This window comes from Apteryx rowi, unplaced genomic scaffold (genome assembly GCF_003343035.1).
Source record: "Apteryx rowi isolate R43461 unplaced genomic scaffold, aptRow1 scaffold_265, whole genome shotgun sequence".
Lineage (NCBI taxonomy): Eukaryota > Metazoa > Chordata > Aves > Apterygiformes > Apterygidae > Apteryx > Apteryx rowi.
The window spans coordinates 533,324-553,650 of record NW_020449030.1 but is presented as its reverse complement, the minus strand read 5'-3'; the positions used below and the strand labels follow the sequence as shown (position 1 = coordinate 553,650).

The 20,327-nt window shown below is 35.0% G+C and overlaps 1 protein-coding gene across 14 annotated transcripts in view; it reads right to left on the bottom strand.

Moving 5' to 3' along the window:
- The window catches only part of LRRFIP2 (LRR binding FLII interacting protein 2), a 61,400-nt gene that overhangs the window by 1,094 nt on the left and 39,979 nt on the right, over positions 1-20,327 (bottom strand). For 9 of the 14 annotated variants that reach the window (XM_026067965.1, XM_026067951.1, XM_026067961.1 and 6 more), the window contains 12 exons: positions 18,989-19,033; positions 18,107-18,220; positions 17,510-17,581; positions 12,736-12,906; positions 12,007-12,099; positions 8,988-9,080; positions 4,900-5,001; positions 4,520-4,652; positions 3,096-3,145; positions 2,308-2,428; positions 1,127-1,206; positions 65-169 (listed from right to left, as the gene is read on the bottom strand). In XM_026067965.1, the coding sequence (XP_025923750.1) occupies positions 65-169; positions 1,127-1,206; positions 2,308-2,428; positions 3,096-3,145; positions 4,520-4,652; positions 4,900-5,001; positions 8,988-9,080; positions 12,007-12,099; positions 12,736-12,906; positions 17,510-17,581; positions 18,107-18,220; positions 18,989-19,033 (1,179 nt within the window). The remainder of the gene's footprint in view (positions 1-64; positions 170-1,126; positions 1,207-2,307; positions 2,429-3,095; positions 3,146-4,519; positions 4,653-4,899; positions 5,002-8,987; positions 9,081-12,006; positions 12,100-12,735; positions 12,907-17,509; positions 17,582-18,106; positions 18,221-18,988; positions 19,034-20,327) is intronic. The other 5 variants (XM_026067956.1, XM_026067954.1, XM_026067958.1 and 2 more) reach the window with 5 other exon arrangements.

The window sequence follows — 20,327 nt, the reverse complement described above, 5'->3', positions numbered from 1 at the left end:
GAGAGCTTGGAAACAAAAGACAACTGCTCAAGACTGAGAGCTGCATGCAACTCTGAAAACTTACCTCTCGCTGAAGCTTCCTCTTTTCAGCTTTGAGCTCATCTTCCACTTTTTCTGCATTTTCTGCTGCATTTTTATATCTTGCAACCTGTCCCTCAAGTCGTCCAACCTGCAAACCCAAATAAGACAAAAGGAACAATTACTATTCTGTAACCACCCTGAGCTCACCTGCCACCAGCTGTTCTTCCCTTTCCTAAAGGACACTGTACCACAAGGCATCCTCTGAATTATCCACAGAACCTTCCTCAGGAAAGAGGAGATTAAAATGTGTTAGCAGCAGCCATGATTGCAAAGAGGGGGTTTAAAAGAACTAGTAAGTGTTCAAACAGCAGCATAAATCAAGGGAAGAAACTTGCAGTGTCCTTCACTGCCTGGTGAGGATGGCAGGAAACAGTGCAGAATGAAACAGAGTACAGGAAAGAGCACAGAAGACAGAGAGAGTTAAGACAACTAAGCAGAGAGGAGCTGAACAGAAAACCAAGAACTGGGGAAAACACGTGATTAAAAACAAAAGGTGGAAAGTTGAAAAGTGGAGACTGTGAGAAAAGGTCCGAAGCAGAAAGGAGACAGCAACTGTATCTGGATATGATGCAAGATGTCTTGAGTTCAGGCACAGTTCTGCAGTACAGAGGGGGCTCAAGACAAAGCATGGCTGGGATTTGCTGGCATCAGGCCCACATGCTGGGTCGTTTTGTGTCTGTCTCCCTGCCCCCACAAATCCATAGGTCAGGTTAGTACTCGATTGCTGTGCAAGACAGAAATAAAACCAACTGTGTAGCTCTGATTCAAATGATAATCTTTTAAGTCTTTTTTTTATTTTTATTTTTTATTTTTTTAAGTGATCTACAGAGTTGCTGTACTATAATCCCATTTGTCCCAAGGGTTGATTTGCAGGAAAAAGGAAATGAATACCACTGTAGTGCTGTTCTGTGTAAACTACAAAACAAACAGTAAATCAAATTATGAAATATGTTTTCATGTATTTGTTGAGAAAAGTCTTGTAAAATTCTGCAAAGCAAGTGTCATTTGCTATGATACAGATAAATCTGAAGAAACATATACTTACATTTTGTTCCAAGGTGGTTATGTCTTGTTCAGCTTTTGAAAGCTTAAATTTGTATTCACTAATTTGTCTGTTGGCATCTCCTAGACAAAAATTGATGTGAGTACATTACTCAATGCAACACTCTCAACAGGCAGTTTTCATTTAAATTCAAATCCATTAAAATTATTATTTTAATCAGAAGCCTATATTCAGGACTATTAAGAGGTAAGCATTCTTTCTGAAGTCTTCTTTGAGAGAAAGAAAAGAAAATAGTATTCCTGTTATATAGAGAACACTCAATTACCATTATTGTAAGAGACTGCATTAAATTGCAGATGCATAAATCCACATACACACGTTTTGAAACACACACATTTAGATCAGTAAACTCTTTGCAAAAAAAGAATCGACACAGAAACATCACAGTAAGCAACACATTGCAAATTGGGTCAAATATCAATAGAAAGAAAACCAGTGGTGTTTAGTGTAGACATCTGGAAAAGCATATGAATGATAAGGAGCACAAGCCTTGAACCTGCTTGACAAGGAAACTCTGAGGAAGCTTTATAATTATTTTCATGTTACTGTTCAGTGCTGACATTGCCAGTGCTCTGTTTGAGCTAAGTGCAACAAGCTTATTAAATGACAATCTGTCAGATGAGTAACGCTTTCAGCTGAAGAAATAGCTTGCTCAGAGTGGAAAGTAGCTTAGTGCTTGTATGAAGCAACACTGAATGTTGTGTTAAATTTTAATAATTTTGGAGGATTTGTTTCAGAGAATAGTAAACTCTTAGATTAAATTTGTGTATTCAACAAAATTAAAAAAAACAGGTAGAAAATATTCAAACAGTATTCAGCTGAAATTCTATCATCTAAAAAATGAAAAAATTTAAAGTATTTTCAATTAAGTATTTTCAATTTTTGAGTATTGGCACCCATGCTAGGCAAAAGTTGCCAACTAAAAAATAACTTCCCAGAACATTATTCAAAGGAACAGTTGAAAGGAATAGTTGTGTTTTTTTTCTGAAGTTATTCTACAGTGAGAAATTTCCTGAAAGGAGACTTACCAACAAATCTAGCTGCTCAACAATCATTCATTCATAAAACTACTATTGCACAACTATATAGGAAAGATAGTATGAAGAGTCTGTGTTTCCTCTCCCCACAAGAAAAATACCTGTGAATAGTAACCAGGTACCTACTTTGCATTTCAAATAGCTGCAAGTCAGAACCATTTTCTAAGCCTGTTATATCAGGATTTGTGCCATCACTTTTAGAATATTTCTGTCGTTCTTCTTCCAGCTGCATCTTGAGTTTTCTAACCTGAAACAGAAGTGTTCTCTTGTAAAAAATCAACTTCCAGAAGTTCAGTTGTCATATACCTAAACTTTCAACGGGCCAAAATGGTAAAGCAGTCATGAGACGCCTCTGGCTGAGAGGGTTCGGTAGCTGGGAGGCTGATGGCTGCAGCCCTACTGTCCCCGCTGCCAGGCAAGGCCTTTCAGCCTGGCAACGTGCTGCCCAAACCCACCGCCTGGGTCAGCACTGCAGGGGCCTCAGTGCAACGCAGGGGGCACCCCGTAACCATAGGACAAAAGAAAAGAAATAAAAACTTTAAGTACGTGTACTAAACTGTTTTTTCTGTGACAGCAATTTTTTTTCTGCGGCAGCAAAAAAAGCAGAGGCAGGAGCAAGTGAGATTTCAGCTAACCAGGTTCTGAAATGGGGGTTCTTTACCAACCCAGATCAGTGTCACATTGGTAAGGACACTTATGGAGCTGGTAATTCCTGGTAGTCAGCCAGGCTGGAAGTTGAACATTTTGCTTTATTTTACATTAACGCTTAAATATTTAAGCGCCTTGATACTTAATGTTTATTGTTAGCATATTAGTATTTGCTGGGAGACACACTGTTAAAAAAAGAGGACACATTTGCATATCCTTTTACAGAATTTTTGAAAAGAATAGCTTGTTTTTGTTTTGTTTTTTACCTGAGACAATAACTCCTCCTTTTCTCCAGCCAGTTTTCGTAGCCGGACATCTAAAACCAAAGAACCCAATTAAAAAATCAGAGAAATCTGTAAGTGAAAATGTATTTCTCATAACTTTGTTAATTTTAAAAGTAATATGCTCTTCAAACTTAAAATTAATAGCAGGAGGAGAATAAAATACCTTGATATCTTAACTAATAATAATATATCAGCCTTTAGTTAATAGCAGAAAAAGGAAAAATACTTAATTCACTATTTATTAGTATAATAATTTTAGAAGCAAGATCTCTGAGTTTAGTAAGTCTTCACTAACAACTGAGGGTCAACTGAGGATTATTTTTGGATAATAAAACACAGTTTTGTTCAAATATCGAAACCAGCCATTTCCAATACAGTTTTTTTTGTTGTTTTTTTTTTTATGGTTGTATACACTTCTCTCTATGCTTTATTCTTAAAGACTGCTATCTCTTCAGGGAAGGCACTAAGCTTTCCCATATGTTTGCAGAAACTTTTATTATTTGCGTTCTCAAACCACAAAAAAGCACTTGGGAAAGGGCCCAAAGCAATGTTTAATTTCTCAAATCATCCAGAAGACCAATAATGGCTACAAAAATCCCCTCTCAGACAACTCGGTGCTGAGATTAGAGCAGCTCACTTGGAAATTATTACAGTACTTTGAGGTTAACAAAGCATAAAGACAACATTTGTACTTCATTATGATGGAATCACATCAGAAACATTCATTAAGTCTAATCTCTATTTAAAACAAAAATATTAAACTATTATATGTTATGTGCAAATATACGCAGGTTTATAGGGATGTTTCCTTGCATGTTAACTAATACAATTTTGGAGGGAATTGACTATATGCATGACAATTTGTTCAACCTAAGGATAAAAAACAAGTTAAAATAAAGGCCCCCCCCCCCAAATCCCATTTCTTTGTTATCCATGTCACTGTTTTAAAGTACTGTAAGTCTTTCTAAAAAACACAATGAAAAGTTCAAGGACGGTCAAAGAATATACAAGATGCTGTTTTCTGCAGCAGAACTTCTTTCACTGATTATACATACTTTTAAGGGAATGTTTTCTCATGAAACACAATGGAAAACATATTAATCAAAAAAACCTCTTAAATCCTACACTTTTAGGCTACTCTTACATATTTTCCCAACATTAATAAAGAGACTTAATCAGCTACAAACATCCTGGCATATCCCATTACATTTAGTCAAAAGAAATATATGTCTGTTTACTCAGTGTTAAAAAAAATAAAAATAAAAATCTTCATAGTAGKGTAGCAAGTATTTCAGAAGCATCACAGGTGTCTTTTCGTGGCTGTAAACCACAACTTAGTATGAACAGAAGGCAAACAAAAACTTCATAAACTCTTTTAACATTAAATTATTTTAGGATATTTTTACCTAGTGGTCCTTCTCCAGCAGATTCTAAGACTTGAGCAGCTTCCTGTGATACAACTGTTATTGCACCAACCACTGATTCATGGTTTACATCACCATTTGGTGTGCCGTCTGGAATTATAACTAATCCATGTTTCTAAAAACACAAAAGAAATACTGTATTCATACAAGAACAGCACTAAAATACAACTGGACAGAAGAGTTTTTAAAAGGCTTTTCAAGTTAATAGAAACAGTTACACCAAAATGCTCCATTTAGCCTACCCTAAGGTCAGGTTTTGAGGCTGTGCAAGAGTAGTAACAATTCTTCCTCTTTTATATTGACTTTGATTTCATCCCCCACGCCTGGATTTCTGTTACTTTAAGTAGCTACTACTGACATACCTCTCCTCTCTTCATTGTTTCCTTCAGGTCAGCCAACTCCTCTCTGAGCTCATCTCGCTCATTCTTAATGCAGTCAAAGTAATCTTTCTGTCTTTCTAGGGCCTGGGTTCAGGCAGATAGCAAGAAAAAGAATGGCACAGAGAAAAAGCATATAACAGATAGCAGAGATCTTCTACAAATAAATACAAAGAGCTAAATAAAAGTAATTTAATCTATAAATAAAAGTATTTAATCTATTAATACATATAAATATACAACTAATAGCTACCTTTTACAAGGAGTCACCTATCTAGCCTCATTGCTACATACTTCTCGTAACAATTTTTACTGGGTCTTAGTAGATTCTACAGCAAATATCCATTTAGTAGATTTTTTTTTGGTAGATTCTGATCAACTAAACTGAACACTAAAAGAGTAAATAATTATTCTTATTTCTGGCCACAGAGTGGCTACATTAAATTTTGCTGGATCTCAATTGGCAAAGATCCTGAAACATCACATCCATTGAACTGATTTCTCTGACTTTTACAGGACACAAAGTAGGAATCATACCTCATAATAGAGCCTGGATATATAAGCCTGTCATCCACTTATAAAAAAATAGTTTATTTACTATTTTCTTAAGTGTTATAGCCACTCTGCAGTAAAAATAACTACTTTCAGAGAAAAAAGCACCAAACACTAGCAGCACTATTTTAGCACAAGAAAAGATCTCAGCTAAAAGCACAAAATGGACACAGATGGGTTTGCACACCTATACTGCAGCTGTGCTACCTGGGAGTTAATCAGACATTTTTACCTGATTAGGTAGCATCCCAGTATTTCAGTCAAATTTCATATTGCATGCATTAAAAATAATCCTGACTATACAGCAACTGCAAAAATATACACACATATTTTGCCAAAAAAGTTATCTAACTGAACATGCACCATGTATGAATGTTTAGGAATAGACTGATAACAAGAAAGAAATGAAGGTGAATAACTTTGTATTGTAATTGCTCCACATAATTGCAATATGCTGAATTTTAATAATTGTCTAAAATGTACATACTAGAGCAATACTTTAATGCATTATTCTGTTAATTTCAACAGAGATTAAAAAATGTGCAGTTGCACATTTCAACATGTGATTGTAATTCAACATGTGAGAAAGCATTAGCTGTCACCTCATAGTTAAAGAATGCATAAGATGTCCTTTTATTTCCTAACACACATTAGCTCCCTAGAACTATGTTATAAGCAGTGTGAAGCACCTTAGTCATTACATCATTTTGTGTTCCACTTAAGGACACAACTTTGATATTTTTGAAGGATAGTGGGAAACAAAAAAAGTAACCTCACCCACTTGAGACTGAACCCAGAGACCCAGAACTACACTGTAGATGCAGATCCTATATATGCTTGGCAGGGCCCTGTGGTGTTGCTGACCTTCCCACAACATACTTTCTATCCTCCCCTGCACACAAGTGTTGGAAATGAGAAAATTTTGATAGAGGAAAGAAATGAAACTAATATAACCACATGTATCTACCTAGGCAGAGATTAATAGTAATTATTCAACATTGAAAAACTTTTGCAACACTGATAGTTTTTGTATTCTTGGGGGTTGTTATATATGACATGGATTTTGCAGTAAGTGTACTTGCAAGAGCGACTGCAAGAATTGCAAGAGAAACTCTTTTATTGGGAAAAATATATATATATCAGGACAACTAAGCTCTGCAAGCATGCTTAAAATCAGCACCAGCCTGGTTCAAATCTGATCATTTGGCAGAAAGCAGGTTTGTCTGGAGCACTAGTTACTAAATATTCAAAAAAAAACCTTTGTCTCAAAATCTACATCAAATTCAGTTATGCTATTTTCACATTAGCCAAGCAGGTATAATTTGGAGCAATTAAAGAGCAAAACAGTTGCAATTTCAAGAATCCTCTAGCCTGAAAGTTACAGTCCAAGGTCCTGGAACTGACCCATCTCATTTTAGGCTGAATCCCACTGAAAACTTCAAATCACCTTGTGGAAATACGACAATATAAAAAGTAAAGTGTAAAGTCGAAATTCATACTGTTTGGCTTGCCTCCCTTCCCCCTCAATTTTGAGTTAGCATCAGCCTTGCATAGAATATTTTAAAACAAGGTTACAATTTTAGTTATCTACTCCTTTGTGAAGCTTCTGAGAGGCTTCTGAAGCTGGAACAGAGTAAAAATTAGCAAGACTACTAAGGACTGGGGAGAAAGACACAAAAACTGCAAGCTAAGGAAAAGATGAAAATGTTTTTAGTTAAGAGAGAGAGAAGAAAGACAGCAAGCATTATTCCATTTTAAGAGCCAAGAGATTTCAACTTGGAGATGGTTAAAAAAATAAAAGCTAGAAAAGATCCAGTTATGACATTTACAAGTGCACATAGATTAGAGAGAGAATTTTGGCTTCCAACTTAGTCACTGTCCACAGACACTGAAGAAAAAATATATATTTTTGTCAATCTGGCTAGTAGCTAGTTCTTTGTACATTAGATGTCTGATGGACTTTGTACTAGACATGGTGAAGTATTTGAAAGAGAAAAAAAAAGACCACTTAGACTGGCACAGTGCCGTCCACAAAGGTGATGAGTAAGTGTGGAAGAAAAATGGTAAGTAAATTAAAGATAAATAGCCTTCCAAAAGAATATTCAGGGAAAGGAACTTAAAAAAAATTGAAATACTATTTATTATAGAAGAAAGGATTGAAATGTGTATTGAAGGAGAACAGAAACATGAAATAATTAGACTGAAGTAGGACAGTATCACAGGGCACTTTTTGCAGGACCACCAGTTAATGATAGGAAGAAACCTTCCTCTTATTCTAATTTTTCAAAGTGACTTGAACTCCAGGGAATAGAGCAATTTTCAGAGAAATCTGTGTATGTCAAAATCCTGGCATAGAATTCATTTAGAGAGAAATGACCCTAGAGTTACTAAAAGACAGACGCTCTTCCTTTCTAAAGACTTTTCAGCTAACTCCGTTACCACCAGGCAATTTACTTGTGGCCCAGAACAGCCCCAATTTCAGGGCAGTGAGATTACCGCCCAGGGTCAGCCCGACTCTGAAACAGTTGTGTCACTTTTGCGCTGCCCAGAACCAAAGCTGACAAGCCCTGGCTGAGCTAAGCCAGCCACAGAGCTGCCAGTGCAGCTCCTCTGGTACCACTGTTCCTCCTCCACAAGGAGTCCAACAGCCGCTCCTGAAAAGGTCTGTCACAGCCAGCGTGTCAGTTCTACCTACCAACTCCAGCCAGGTCTAAGATGCCTCCTGCAGAGTCACCTAAGACACATGCACTTTGCTCTTCAGTGCTCCAGGGCTAGGGAGGTCTTGGTAACGGCCTTAGCACAAAATGAGGGTGCCGTGTCAGGTTGGTTCAGCTAACCAGCCCTCCAAGGATCAGGAGCGTCGTATAGAAATGCCCAAGTGACTGCAAGAGTCAGTTCAAACCTGGTTGTGCTTTTCAGCACTAGGCAAGCCAAATGCAAGCAGGCTCTACAAGTAACTACCAAGGCTTCTCCGCAATGTGAGCCTTAGCGCCTGCAGCCTTCCAGGTTTTCCATTAGTTGGCATATTTTGTCTCTTTCTCTTATTCCAGAGAGTGGAAAGGTGACCATGTAAAAAATTTTCAAAATTATATTTGTCTGTATGAAGATTAAAAGCTTTAACAATCATTTCAATTATATATAAAATGATATTAACACTCTATATATGGATCCAGACAATTTTTATGTTTGTTAGGATTAAGGAAGCAATGACTTTTTAAAGTCCCTATTACAGGTAAAAATTTTCTTTAAAAAAGTAGTAAGATCTGTATGGATAACAGCTTTTTATGTTATAGATTTAATTAGTACTATTCACCATTATGCAAGTAAAGATAAAGTGGAGCTCATTTCTTTCTTTTTCCTTCTCTAAAGGGGAGAAGATTGCAAATGTTTTAAATGTTTAAAATGGAAGTGGCCTTCCTTTCTTTGGTGTACACAGTATTCCTTGGAGAGAAAAAAGAAGTACCAGTCTACTTCTAAATTGAAAAAATACCTTCCCCCCGCCCCCCATATTCATTTCATACCCCTATTTTTTTATCTTTCCAATTAATTGTCTCCTGGAGATCAAACACCTCTTTGGTTATGCAGTCTATATTCTGCTGCATTCGTTGATTCTCCTGTAGCAAATAGGATGAAGAAAGAATAAAAGAGGAAAAAGAAAGACAAGTAAAGAAATGGGAAAAAATGTCTGAACAGATAAAGGAAAGTAAATAGTAAAAGTCAACTGAAGAGTTTATGAGCATGACATTAAAGAAAAGGGATGTGACCCAGTGTAACATGGAATTTTCCCTTCAAATTCATGCAGAACTGTAATTAATTTTATTTAATCACTTAATGTCGATAAGAGAATTTAGCTACAGCTAGAACTATTTTTCATTAGTAACAGGTCCCATCGCAAACTGGGAATAACATCCTTTCTTCAGAAAAATAATTACCTTGTGGTAATTTCCATATACCATCAAACAGTGTATGGAAGTGATTCCCCCACCCCCGACTTCCCCAAGATTCTGCTATTTAGAAAGCAAACAATCTTGTTCATGGAATAAAGACTGAAGTAGACCACAAGCATATATACATATAAACGGCTTTCACATTCATCCGCCTACATTACTGAAATACATTAGAAAGTTCATTTCCACAGAATCAACAATCTTTAATTTTATAATATAGTGTTAATGCAAGGAACTTAAATAACTGATTTCTAGTCAGTAGTTGCTTTCCTTAAATTTGTCTACCAGCAATGTCAAAAATATAAACAAACATCTTCTAGTGATCAAATAAAACCAAAGCTATCTTTTAGCCAATAAATATAAAAACATAAATATTTGCAAGATAATGGCTGAATAAAACGTAGGAGAAGAAAATAGGTTAGTTTTGACATTTTGACATTTTGTTGAGACACTAAACTGGTGCAACCAGACCAGCTGGCTGTTTGATATGCCCCAAAACAAAACAAACACATACACAAAAAAACCCCAGTGCACGCCCCACAGACTGACTATTGCTGAGGAGTATATTGCTTGTATGATGTACTCTATCTAGCATGCCTTCAAAAGCATTGCAACTCCAAGCAACAGTAGCACAAATTATCAGCAGTTCATACACAACTTAGAATAGTCAAGTTGCAATATTCTGCATTATTTAGCAAAGAAATTCAGAAGAATAGCAAACACACTGGACACATTAATAAGAACATATGAATTAATGCAGAATTTTCATTGTCAGCTCATACTGAAGTTTTATTAAAGACAGTAATAACATAAGATCTTACTTATACTGTACTTTTATATCCAGGGAATTACCAAGTATTTTAGAAGCTGAGGATATTAAAAAACAAACCCTGCAAAAAGCACTTTTATTAGCACTATTTTCAAAAGTGTATCAACTATTTTTTTTTACACTTGTTTTGACAGTTTTATTAATGCATTCTACAAAACAGAAAATCTTCTTGCAAGTAAAAAGAAGTTTGCATCAAGCATCCAGAAAGTGAAATATGCCTAATGACTGCTTTCAGATATTATATTAATACATGTCAAAAAATAGGACCATGTTTATCTGAGTAAAATTGCATTTTGCCCTTTGCCCTGTAAACATAGTTAAAATTCTTTCTTATGTTCACACAATTATGCATGAAGATGACATGAGGATTTTTAGGGGTAGAGAATTTTTTGCCCTCCCAAAAAGTGAATTTAATTTTACTTCTGGGAGTGGAAAAGGATGTCTTCGTCAATAACCAGTCTCCTAAATGGCTTCAGCTAGATTATGTGCTAGTGCTAACATTTGGAAAAGTTACCCAAATAAATCTGGGTACATTTGAAGGGGCTACATGACTTTGAATATTCAACACACATGCTGTGTGCTACCAAAGCAAACACTCCAGACAAATCTATATCAATTTTCTTGACAACAAAGTCAAAGAGAATCCAGAGCAAGTGACGGAGCTCAGAGCTTCAACCAGAACATGAAGTTTTTTGCTTGTCAGCACATCAATCTGCTGCACAATGCTGCTGCTTAAACTGATCTTACTCCTTTTCTGCTAGTAAACCACACCAACTGGAGTTCATGCACCTGATAATTTTCTCAGTAACAACAGCAGCTCTGGGACTTTTCAAAAAAAATTTTTTTTTTTCTTTTAGTTCACTGCGCTACTGCCTGAATAGCACAAGAACTTGGTGGGGAAAAGAAATCAACCAATAATATGCAATATTATACAGCTTTTGAAAATCATGTAGTAGAATCTTTGGCCCATATCAAAGATATTGATATGCTGAATTTCTACTGAAATGAAAAGGTAGTGGGGAAAATGAAGTACTATCTGAGCTATGACTTATAGTACTAGAAGTAAAATCAATGGGAAGTGGACATCAGAATACTGTTGAGAGTATAAACCTTTGTGGATTATTTTAAAATTAAGATTGAGATTAGCTCTGGGATTCTCAGTCACATTGATTTATTTCTAGAAGGGAAGGAGAGAGAAAAAAACAAATCAAACCAAAAAAAAAAAACAAACACCAGCAACATAGTTATGACTAGTAAAATGCTAACCAGTGTTGCTGCATTTGTGCTTGACTGCAAAGCAAATAAACATTAACTATTGCAAACTTCAGTTGCTGATGCTCACAAAAATTTGGATTAACTCAAATGCAAAAATTTGGGGAAAGACAAAGAAGAATACTTGGTACTATCAATGCATCAGAACTTCCGGTCAGGCCTAAAGAGATTTTGGGCATATAGGCATTAGTTCTGTCCTCACAAAGAGGGAAAAATAAAGGGAACACTGATGATAGAACCAGGTTTCTTGCAGGAATTAAGGACTGTACAGTATGTAATACACTTTTGAAAATCTTGCAGTGCCATTTTTAACTTCATAAATTGAGAGATTAATAGCTTAAATTCTTCTCACTAAAGTAAGAAAAATTCTTTCTTAAAAAGTCCAAGCTGATATTGAAGTTCATTTTGTTTATAGGAAGACTGTACCTACGCAAACCTTACACCATTTTTGGTTGCACAAGTTCTACCATACACTATCTCATATGAACATACCTCTATCAATTCATCTCTCTGCCGAAGGCCCTCTTTAAGTTCATCCAGCTTATGCTGTAGAACACTGCACGTGTGTTTCTGTCTTTCCAATTCCTATATTAAATAAATGTCAAAAGTCACAATTTATTTGGGGTTTGACACACATCTCCAATAAAAAAAGCAAGGTATCGCTTAACATAACATTACCTAAGAAATTACTGCAAAAATTTAAGAAATTCAGACTATCTAATGGCTAAAATTCACACATTCTGTGTTTGAGTAAGTCCTCTAGATACTTACTACATGGAAGATTTTATTTAGCAACATTTATAGTGGAAGAAGGGAAAAGATGTCATAAAGGTTTAAGCACAAAATTAATGAGAGAAAAGCTCAGCCTCTCTCTTCCTTTCAGGTTAGAATACGGAATTTAAACTATGCTTTTGCATATTAAATTATCTAAATAATGTTGGAAAAAGCTGCCAAATTGATTTTTCATTTCTGAGAAAGTGTAAATGACAGAATAAATCCTATTTAATTAATCAGAAAGTTACATCTTTAGAGTTTTGTATTATTTAAATAGCTTCTCAGTCTGTTTAAAAAAAAAAAAAAATCCAGTACTCACAAGATCTTTAGCCACTAAGATAGATACACTTTTCTAACAATACAAAGGTTTTGAACTGTTTCTAAGTAATACGGGCTTCTATAGTCTATCTCTATAATTAGAAAAAAAAAATTCTCAAAAAACAGTACCTTTGACTTCTCTTCATTCTCCCTGTAGAACTCTGCTATCTGTTCTTCTTTCTCTTCAATGACATCCTTTAAAATATCCACTTGGTAAACTAAGTTGTTTTTCTCATTATCTAGTTGAGCATTGGAAACCATAGCTTTCTTGTACTTCTCTTCAACTTCAGCTATAGAATCCTACGGAGAGCAGAAAGGCTCACATTAGTCTAACTTTTTGATGAATCACTATAAAGTTATCATACCATCATAACATTGAAGAGTGTTATCTGTTATACAGTAAAATGCTGCAACCACCCTTGTTTCTGAACTATTATTCATGTCTTTTCTTTAGAGAAATAAAGTCACAGTCAGTTTCCATTATTCAGGTTATGCTATACCCAGCAGTGAAAAGTTATTATAGCAAACGTATGAAAATTACAAAATAATATTCCACCTGCATTTTCTACTCTGCCATCGTCATAACTTTATTAACTCACAGCAACAGAAAAGTAATATCAGAGTTTTACTGCATTTTCAATGCATGCATGAGAAAACACTTCAGAATGCAGCAACAAATTTGACATGAAGAGAACTCAGACAAGTAAACAAATGACAAGAGATGACAGAAATATCTCTAAGAGTAGTTTTAACACAATTCTCATTACTTAAGTATAGTTCTATACCTCAGGTTTGAAGTTTTAAGGTAGTCACATCCTTTTTTCAATAATTATTATGAGCTCTGTTTAGGTAGACTTTTTGTCTTTCTATTTCGTTGTAAGATAATGCTTTCTACATATTCATCCCCCATTCCCACCCCAAATACAAATCTTCAAAAGTATTAGCATTATAAGAAATAAAAATACACATCAAGATTAACCTACTCGATTTCTCTACCTGCAGGTACAATATGCCTTGCTAATCCCACTTACCCAGTTCTGTCATCTCTTGCATTTACCAAAATGATTTTATCCTATTTTTTCCAGAACTGTAGCAAATGTCAACTATTCAAATATTGGAGCAACTATTACTCCATGCACTTTTAAATATGCAATGACTGCAATATGCACTATTTTCAAAATACAAAAATTAAGTTTTACAGAGTCCTCATTATAGAGTTGAAAAAGATTAAACCACCTCCTTTCCAAAGTAGGTCTGCATCCTATTACCAATCCCCTAGTAGTTTATATAATCTGTTTTTTGAAGTCATAGGTAGCATAACTTCCATGTTTAATCATATGCATCATCATGATACCAGGAGCACTAGGCACACAAAGGGCACTAGGCTTGTTTTTTTTCCTGAAAACAGAACAATAGAACTAAGATTTTGGGGGATAGGGTGGTGACAATCTAAGTTTCCTATGGAAAAAAAAGTCTAACTCTTCTCCAACCCAAAACCCTATTCCACTTTATAATACATATCTATGTTGAATAAGCTGTCCTTGTAGTACAAATTTTCTCTTTCATAATTTTATCATAAATATTCGTACCTCCCTATTCCATTCCTTGAATTCTGTAATTTTGTGCTGGAGAAATACTGTGTTCTAGAAACCCCAGAAAACCCAAACCCTTTCTTAAAGACATGTCCAGACAGCACACAGACCAAAAGAGACATAAAACATAAGAACTAAAAAGATAAGAAAGGTGCCATTATGATCTGGAAAGCAGTAAATAAAAAATAACAAAAAAGATTCAGAAAGATGTAAGAAAGCAATGAGAAAATAAAGATCACATGTAAGCGTATTCAAGTAATTCTTAAAAGTTTTAAGTTAAAACCACAGAAAACATTGCTTCTGCTAGTAAGCACAACAAATCTCGTAACGATTGGTAAAACATGGAATGTCAGAGAGAGTTAATCTTTGTAAGACTTTCAAAGGACAGTTGAATGGAGGTGGAAAAAAGGAAAATGTAACAATTAAAATGAATTCTATACTCTTTTTATGGGAATATACAAGATTTAACAAAAACGCAACTAGAAAAAAATGCCAGTGTAGTTGTTGATTGGTGTGTATGCACAGCGCATAGAGCAATTTAGGTTGGAAAAGATCTTTGGATGCCATCTGGTCCAACCCCCTACTCAAAGCAGGGCCCACTGAGATCAGGCTGCTCACAGCTCTGCCCAGCTAATTGTGTGCATCTCCAGGGATACAGACAGCACAACCTCCCTGGGAATCCTGTGCCAGTGTTTGCCTACCCTCCTTTAAAAAGTTTTTTTCTCAAGATCCAACTGGAATTTCTTTTTCTGCAACTTGTGTCTGTTGCCTCTTGCCTGTCACTGTGCACCTGAAAGAGCCCTGACCCAGTTTTTCCTCTATACTCTCCCATCAGGTAACTGAAAACGGCAATAAGACCTCCCCGCCTTTGTTTTCTCTACTCAAGACTGAACAAACCCAGTTTTCTCAGCCTCTCGCTGTATGCCATATGCTCCAGGACCCTAGTCACCTACAAGCACTGTGAGAAAAAGAAAATCTGACTATCAGAGGAACATATCTAACAGACTCAAAACAGAGAGACTTGATCAAAGCTTAAAAGAGTCGATTAAAATCTAATTAATTGACAAGTTAACAGGGAAAAATCTGAAGTTACAAAAGGGGAATAAATTAGTTTTGAGACAGAAGAGTGAGAATTGCTTCTGAAAAAGAAGCCAAGCTTTGTCTAAGTGGCTCAGACCAGTTAAGAAAACTGGGACATCGCTAAGCCTTCTTTGGAACAGTTCCTTCTTTCTGAGGGGAAGACTTGCACGTGTGCCCTATGCTGCAAGAACTCCAACTAGTTTCAGTAACCTTTCAATTAAGTGAGAAATAATAAGGATTGAGAGAGAGTTCCCTAAACTGAACAAGAGAAAAATTTTGATGAAAGAAAAAGGATTTCTTTCTAGCTGATTCATGGGAAGATGGATGGAGTCAGCAAAACCGAAGCATCAAGAGATATTAAAAGATTTGAACAACTGACAGTCAGAATTATCCATACTACAGTTTATTTTGCTGACACCAAGCAGTTTTGAAGCCAGGTAAGAAACACTCTTAGCACTATGAGGATGAGCAACCACAGAGATATGCAAGTAGCACGACTACAGATCACTGTTACTCAATCACTGAGAAAACACGTACAAGAAGGATAGTGCAGCAGGTATCCTAGTAACTCTTAACATATGCAACACAAAACTGCTAAAGCTGCGGTTGAGAAAAGGGCAATACCTTACCAATTAGACAGAAGGGCTCCCCAAAGAATCTCCATGGAAGGCAAATTAACTTACAATCACATTATTTAGTATTATTAATAATAACTTAAAACAATAGTATAAACCAATTCAATTCTGCCAGCCAAGTATACATCAAGATCTTACTGTCTACTGCATACCTGTGCTCTTTGGAAACTGTAATTGATTACAAATCAATAGTGATGCACTAGTAATGATTCAGAACATCAGCCATGAGATGCTGGCGAACATGCACAAACGTTAGAGTTTGAGCTATTTTGAAATTATGATGCAATCTCATCTTTTAATTCAAAGTTAGTACAATCATATCTATTTCTAAAAATCTTGCAATCTTCCCTCAAACCTGTTAAGGAAAACTTTAAAAGCACTAAGGAATTCAGCAGTATTAGGAAAAAAACAGCTTTGTGACAATTCTGCTCTTTGAAATCCATTTAATATACATATAGTAATATGATAAAAAAAAAAAAGTACTTCATCTGAGCTTCTGACTATCAGATTCAAAGAAGGTTACTTATTCTCTGGAGAGGAAACAATTTTTGCTGCAGTGAACAGCTGAAATTATGTATTTTCTCTTTACTATACCATTTAATATGTTATTTAATCAAAGAAATTCAAGGAAGCTGTTAAATAAATCACTGTTATACCATTTAGTGGCAAGTAGTATTCATTAAATTCATTCTCTATAGAGATATACAAAAAATATGATTGGACCTCTTTACTTTTACACAGAACTATTCATAGCTTGATAACAGGAAAGAGCAGAATAACTATTCTGAAAAAGATATTGTAAGCCACATCATTTGCCATATCCAGTTTCCCTTCAACACAGAAGAGAAGATAATCGTAATTTAGATTAACTATAAATTGCTAATTGAGTAGAAACTTCCAAAAGAAAAGCCCATCAATTTAAGTAAGCCAAAACATAGACAAAAATCTCATTAACCTATTACTGAAAACACCAGTCTCACTTAGAAAAACTAAAAGATAATCAGAATGCAAACCATGAACAAAAAATTCTCTCTTGATAGCAGTCTACAAATGATCCACAAAAACTTTATCTTTTCCTGCAGGCAATATGCCTGCTCAGATTCATGTGAGTGCACCTTTCAAAAGTATCACTTTGGTTTTATTTTTATAAAATTCAGTATTTTCTGGAGCTGGAAGACTAACTCTTAATTTCTTAGTTAAGGTCTTCATCATGACTGTATCCTATTTCTCTTCCCCATTCAATATCTAATTACCTTGAATTTCCATTAAATTGCTAAGACTGAAAAACACTGAAAATATAGATTGAACCTCTCATTATCTTACCAGAAAACACCTGGCTAAAAGAAAGTTTAATACTATTTCAACATAAGCCAAATAATTAACATTTGATTCTAAATGTACAGTAAGACAGTATATCTTAAAAATTTACCCACACAACAAATTTAATGATGCGCTCTATGCATTAAATGTTAGGTACATGCTTTAAAGAAATTAAAAAATTAGTTAGTAAAGCCTTACATAGTTAGTGGAACCAGTGACATCTCCATTACCCACAAAACCCCATACAAAATGCATGCTTGGGAGAAGCCCTGATACCTTTAGTTCTTTAAGTCCCTGCATGTATCTCCCTTCTACATCATGTATCTGGTCCTTAAGATCATAGATATCCTGCAGGACATAGGAATGAACCATTGTATAAGCAGTACAGGGAAATAATTTATAGCTGAACGAGCATTAAAAAGGTTGCCATGCATTTCTGTCAAATGCCAAAGCCTGCAGTAACTCACAGAAATTATATTTAATTCACAATGCTTAACTAGAATAAACTTAAGATTTTGTTTATGTCACTGAATCCAAGCCATGAGAATTAAAATTTTTCTGAGATAGCAAGAAACTATTTAAAATTCGATATAAACAAATTCTTTTTTTATATAAGCTAAGCTGTCAGCACCATAAATATTTATGAACACAACCAATACAATTAACATGACAAAAAAATATATATACATATATATCTTTCCTCAGATTGAAAATTACATTTCATAACTTTTTCTTTATATTAAAACAGAGAGAGAGAGAGAGAGAGAGAGAGAGAGAGAGAGAGAGAGAGAGAAGTTTGATATCAAAGAGAACTCCTCCTAATCACAAATACAATTTTAAACTAGCTCCAAAGTCTCCAATAATGCAGTTTACCCGTAGTTCACTTAGGGAGGCATCAGGATCCACCAAACTGCTCGTGTCTCCACTTCCTCTCCTAGATGAGTTGCCACTCAGAGGAGTTGCACTTATTGAATTGCGAGATGATGGCTTAAAAAGTGGAAGACATTGTATCAGGAACCATACTGTGATTTCTTAAGTGGTAACTTCTTATTTCTGATTATTTGACCTTATTCTTTATAAATTCCTTCACAGTCACGGAACACTTTTTTCTCTCTCTTGGTTTTACCATTTCTTAATACTAGGTTATAGACAGTATTTTGCATTGATTACTTTCCAGCACTTATGTCATTTCTTGGTGAAATGGCGGTTTGTTTGCTGTCATCTGCTTTATTTATGAGAAGCTTACAGAACAGCACAGAGAAAACCTAGGTGGCTTGTCATAACATTTCAGAACAGAACACTCAAAATAAAATTGAGGACTGTCATAAGGGAGCTGTTAGTGCTGGAAAAATATAAAAGTTCAAAACATTTCTAAAAGTTCTAATTTCTGCAATACTGGATTCAGAAGAATGTCTCCAATAGTACCCATTATCTGAATTTTTACAGCCCTATTCTCTTAAAATTCAACCTTTTCTGCTGAATATTTCCTTACATACAAAATGACTTCTATAAGAAATGTTCTTGTTAAAAGTAAATAAAAATAAAATTATTGTCTTGGTAAATAAAAGGTGCAAAACCCATTAATTTTTGGTTGATAAAAATGTATGTCTAAGAGTATCACTTAACAAGATATATCAAATAACTAAATTACATTCTACTAAAAACATGTAGCATTTCAACTTTTAGAATATTTCAAAGCTTGTGAATTAATGGTGAACATTGACTTTCAATAATATTTAAATTAAAAGTTCTTACCCTTGAATAAATTTCCAAATGTGTTTTTTCACTCTTTTCTTCCAGCTGAAAGAGAAAAGGGAAAGTAATCACAAGATATCCCTTCTGTGATGAAGGACTATTGAAGCACCATCTTCTGTCCAAAGACACTGAGAAATATTTAAGAACAAAAAAAGAAATGAAAGAAAAAAAAAAACAAGAAGTTAAAGGTCAAAATACCAGGGGAGAAAATCAGCCTGGAACAGTAGTTTTTACTTTAATTGCAAAATAAGTGAATGCATATAATAAAAACTCAGAAACTTTAAAGAAAGTTTTGGCAAAAGTCAATGCCAAAATTAAAGTACTGCACAACAAAACAAGTTTCAGCATTTTAAATTTCAACAGCGTAGTGACTGCAACGCTTCATGGCATAACAGATGGAAAGCTTTATGCAAGTGCAGTTTACATCATTAGTGACATCAGCGTGAATGTCAGTTATTAGAAAACATGTTCATTACTCTAAACTCTTCGGTAAAACCAGCAAATACATCAGGACAAAAACAACTCAGGTGAACATGACTGAAATGTATTAACTAAAAGCAACCTATTAAATAATTTCAATTCATATTTTAAGCATTGAAGCCTGAGCAAAAGAACAAACTTAAATATACCCCCTAACTTCTTAGCTAGGAAGCTCTGATATTCCAAACTTTCATTATAGTTTTCCTTATTTTCAACATTTCTGTGAATCAAAATAGGTGATATAAAATGACAACCATAACATGCTGACATATTTTCTAAAGCTAGCATGATTTATCAGCATGATACCTCTAATATCTCACTTCTCTAAAAACACTTGTTTTTCTCCCAGTCCAGGGAGAAGTGATTTGGAAGTGTGCTCCAATCACAGTAGAAACAAAGCTCACTTCATGAGATCTTTCTTTCTCCTTCTATTACGTTTTCTACAGAAACAACATTATTTTTCAATTACAACTCTGCGTCATCTCCAATGATGTCTTGAAATTGTAAATTGCAAATATTTGTTACCACTGTGATGACAAAATGATGTGAAGAATCCAATTGATATGAAGTATCCATAAGGAATAACTTAAAACAAATCCACACAAATTTAGAACCTAAATAACAACTACAACAACAAGAAAAGCAACTGAGAAAACCATGTCATTGCCAATCTCTGTCTCCACACTTTCTCTTAGCAGAGAATTATTTGCAGGAAAGTAGCTTTACTGGAGGGTGTCCGTGTGTGTGTGGGGGGGGGGGGGAGCTAAAATTTAAACTAGAGAAATGATTGCTCTCTCTTACACTTGGAGCATGCACAGACAGTAAATATCCTGCATCATTATAACAATATATGTTATGC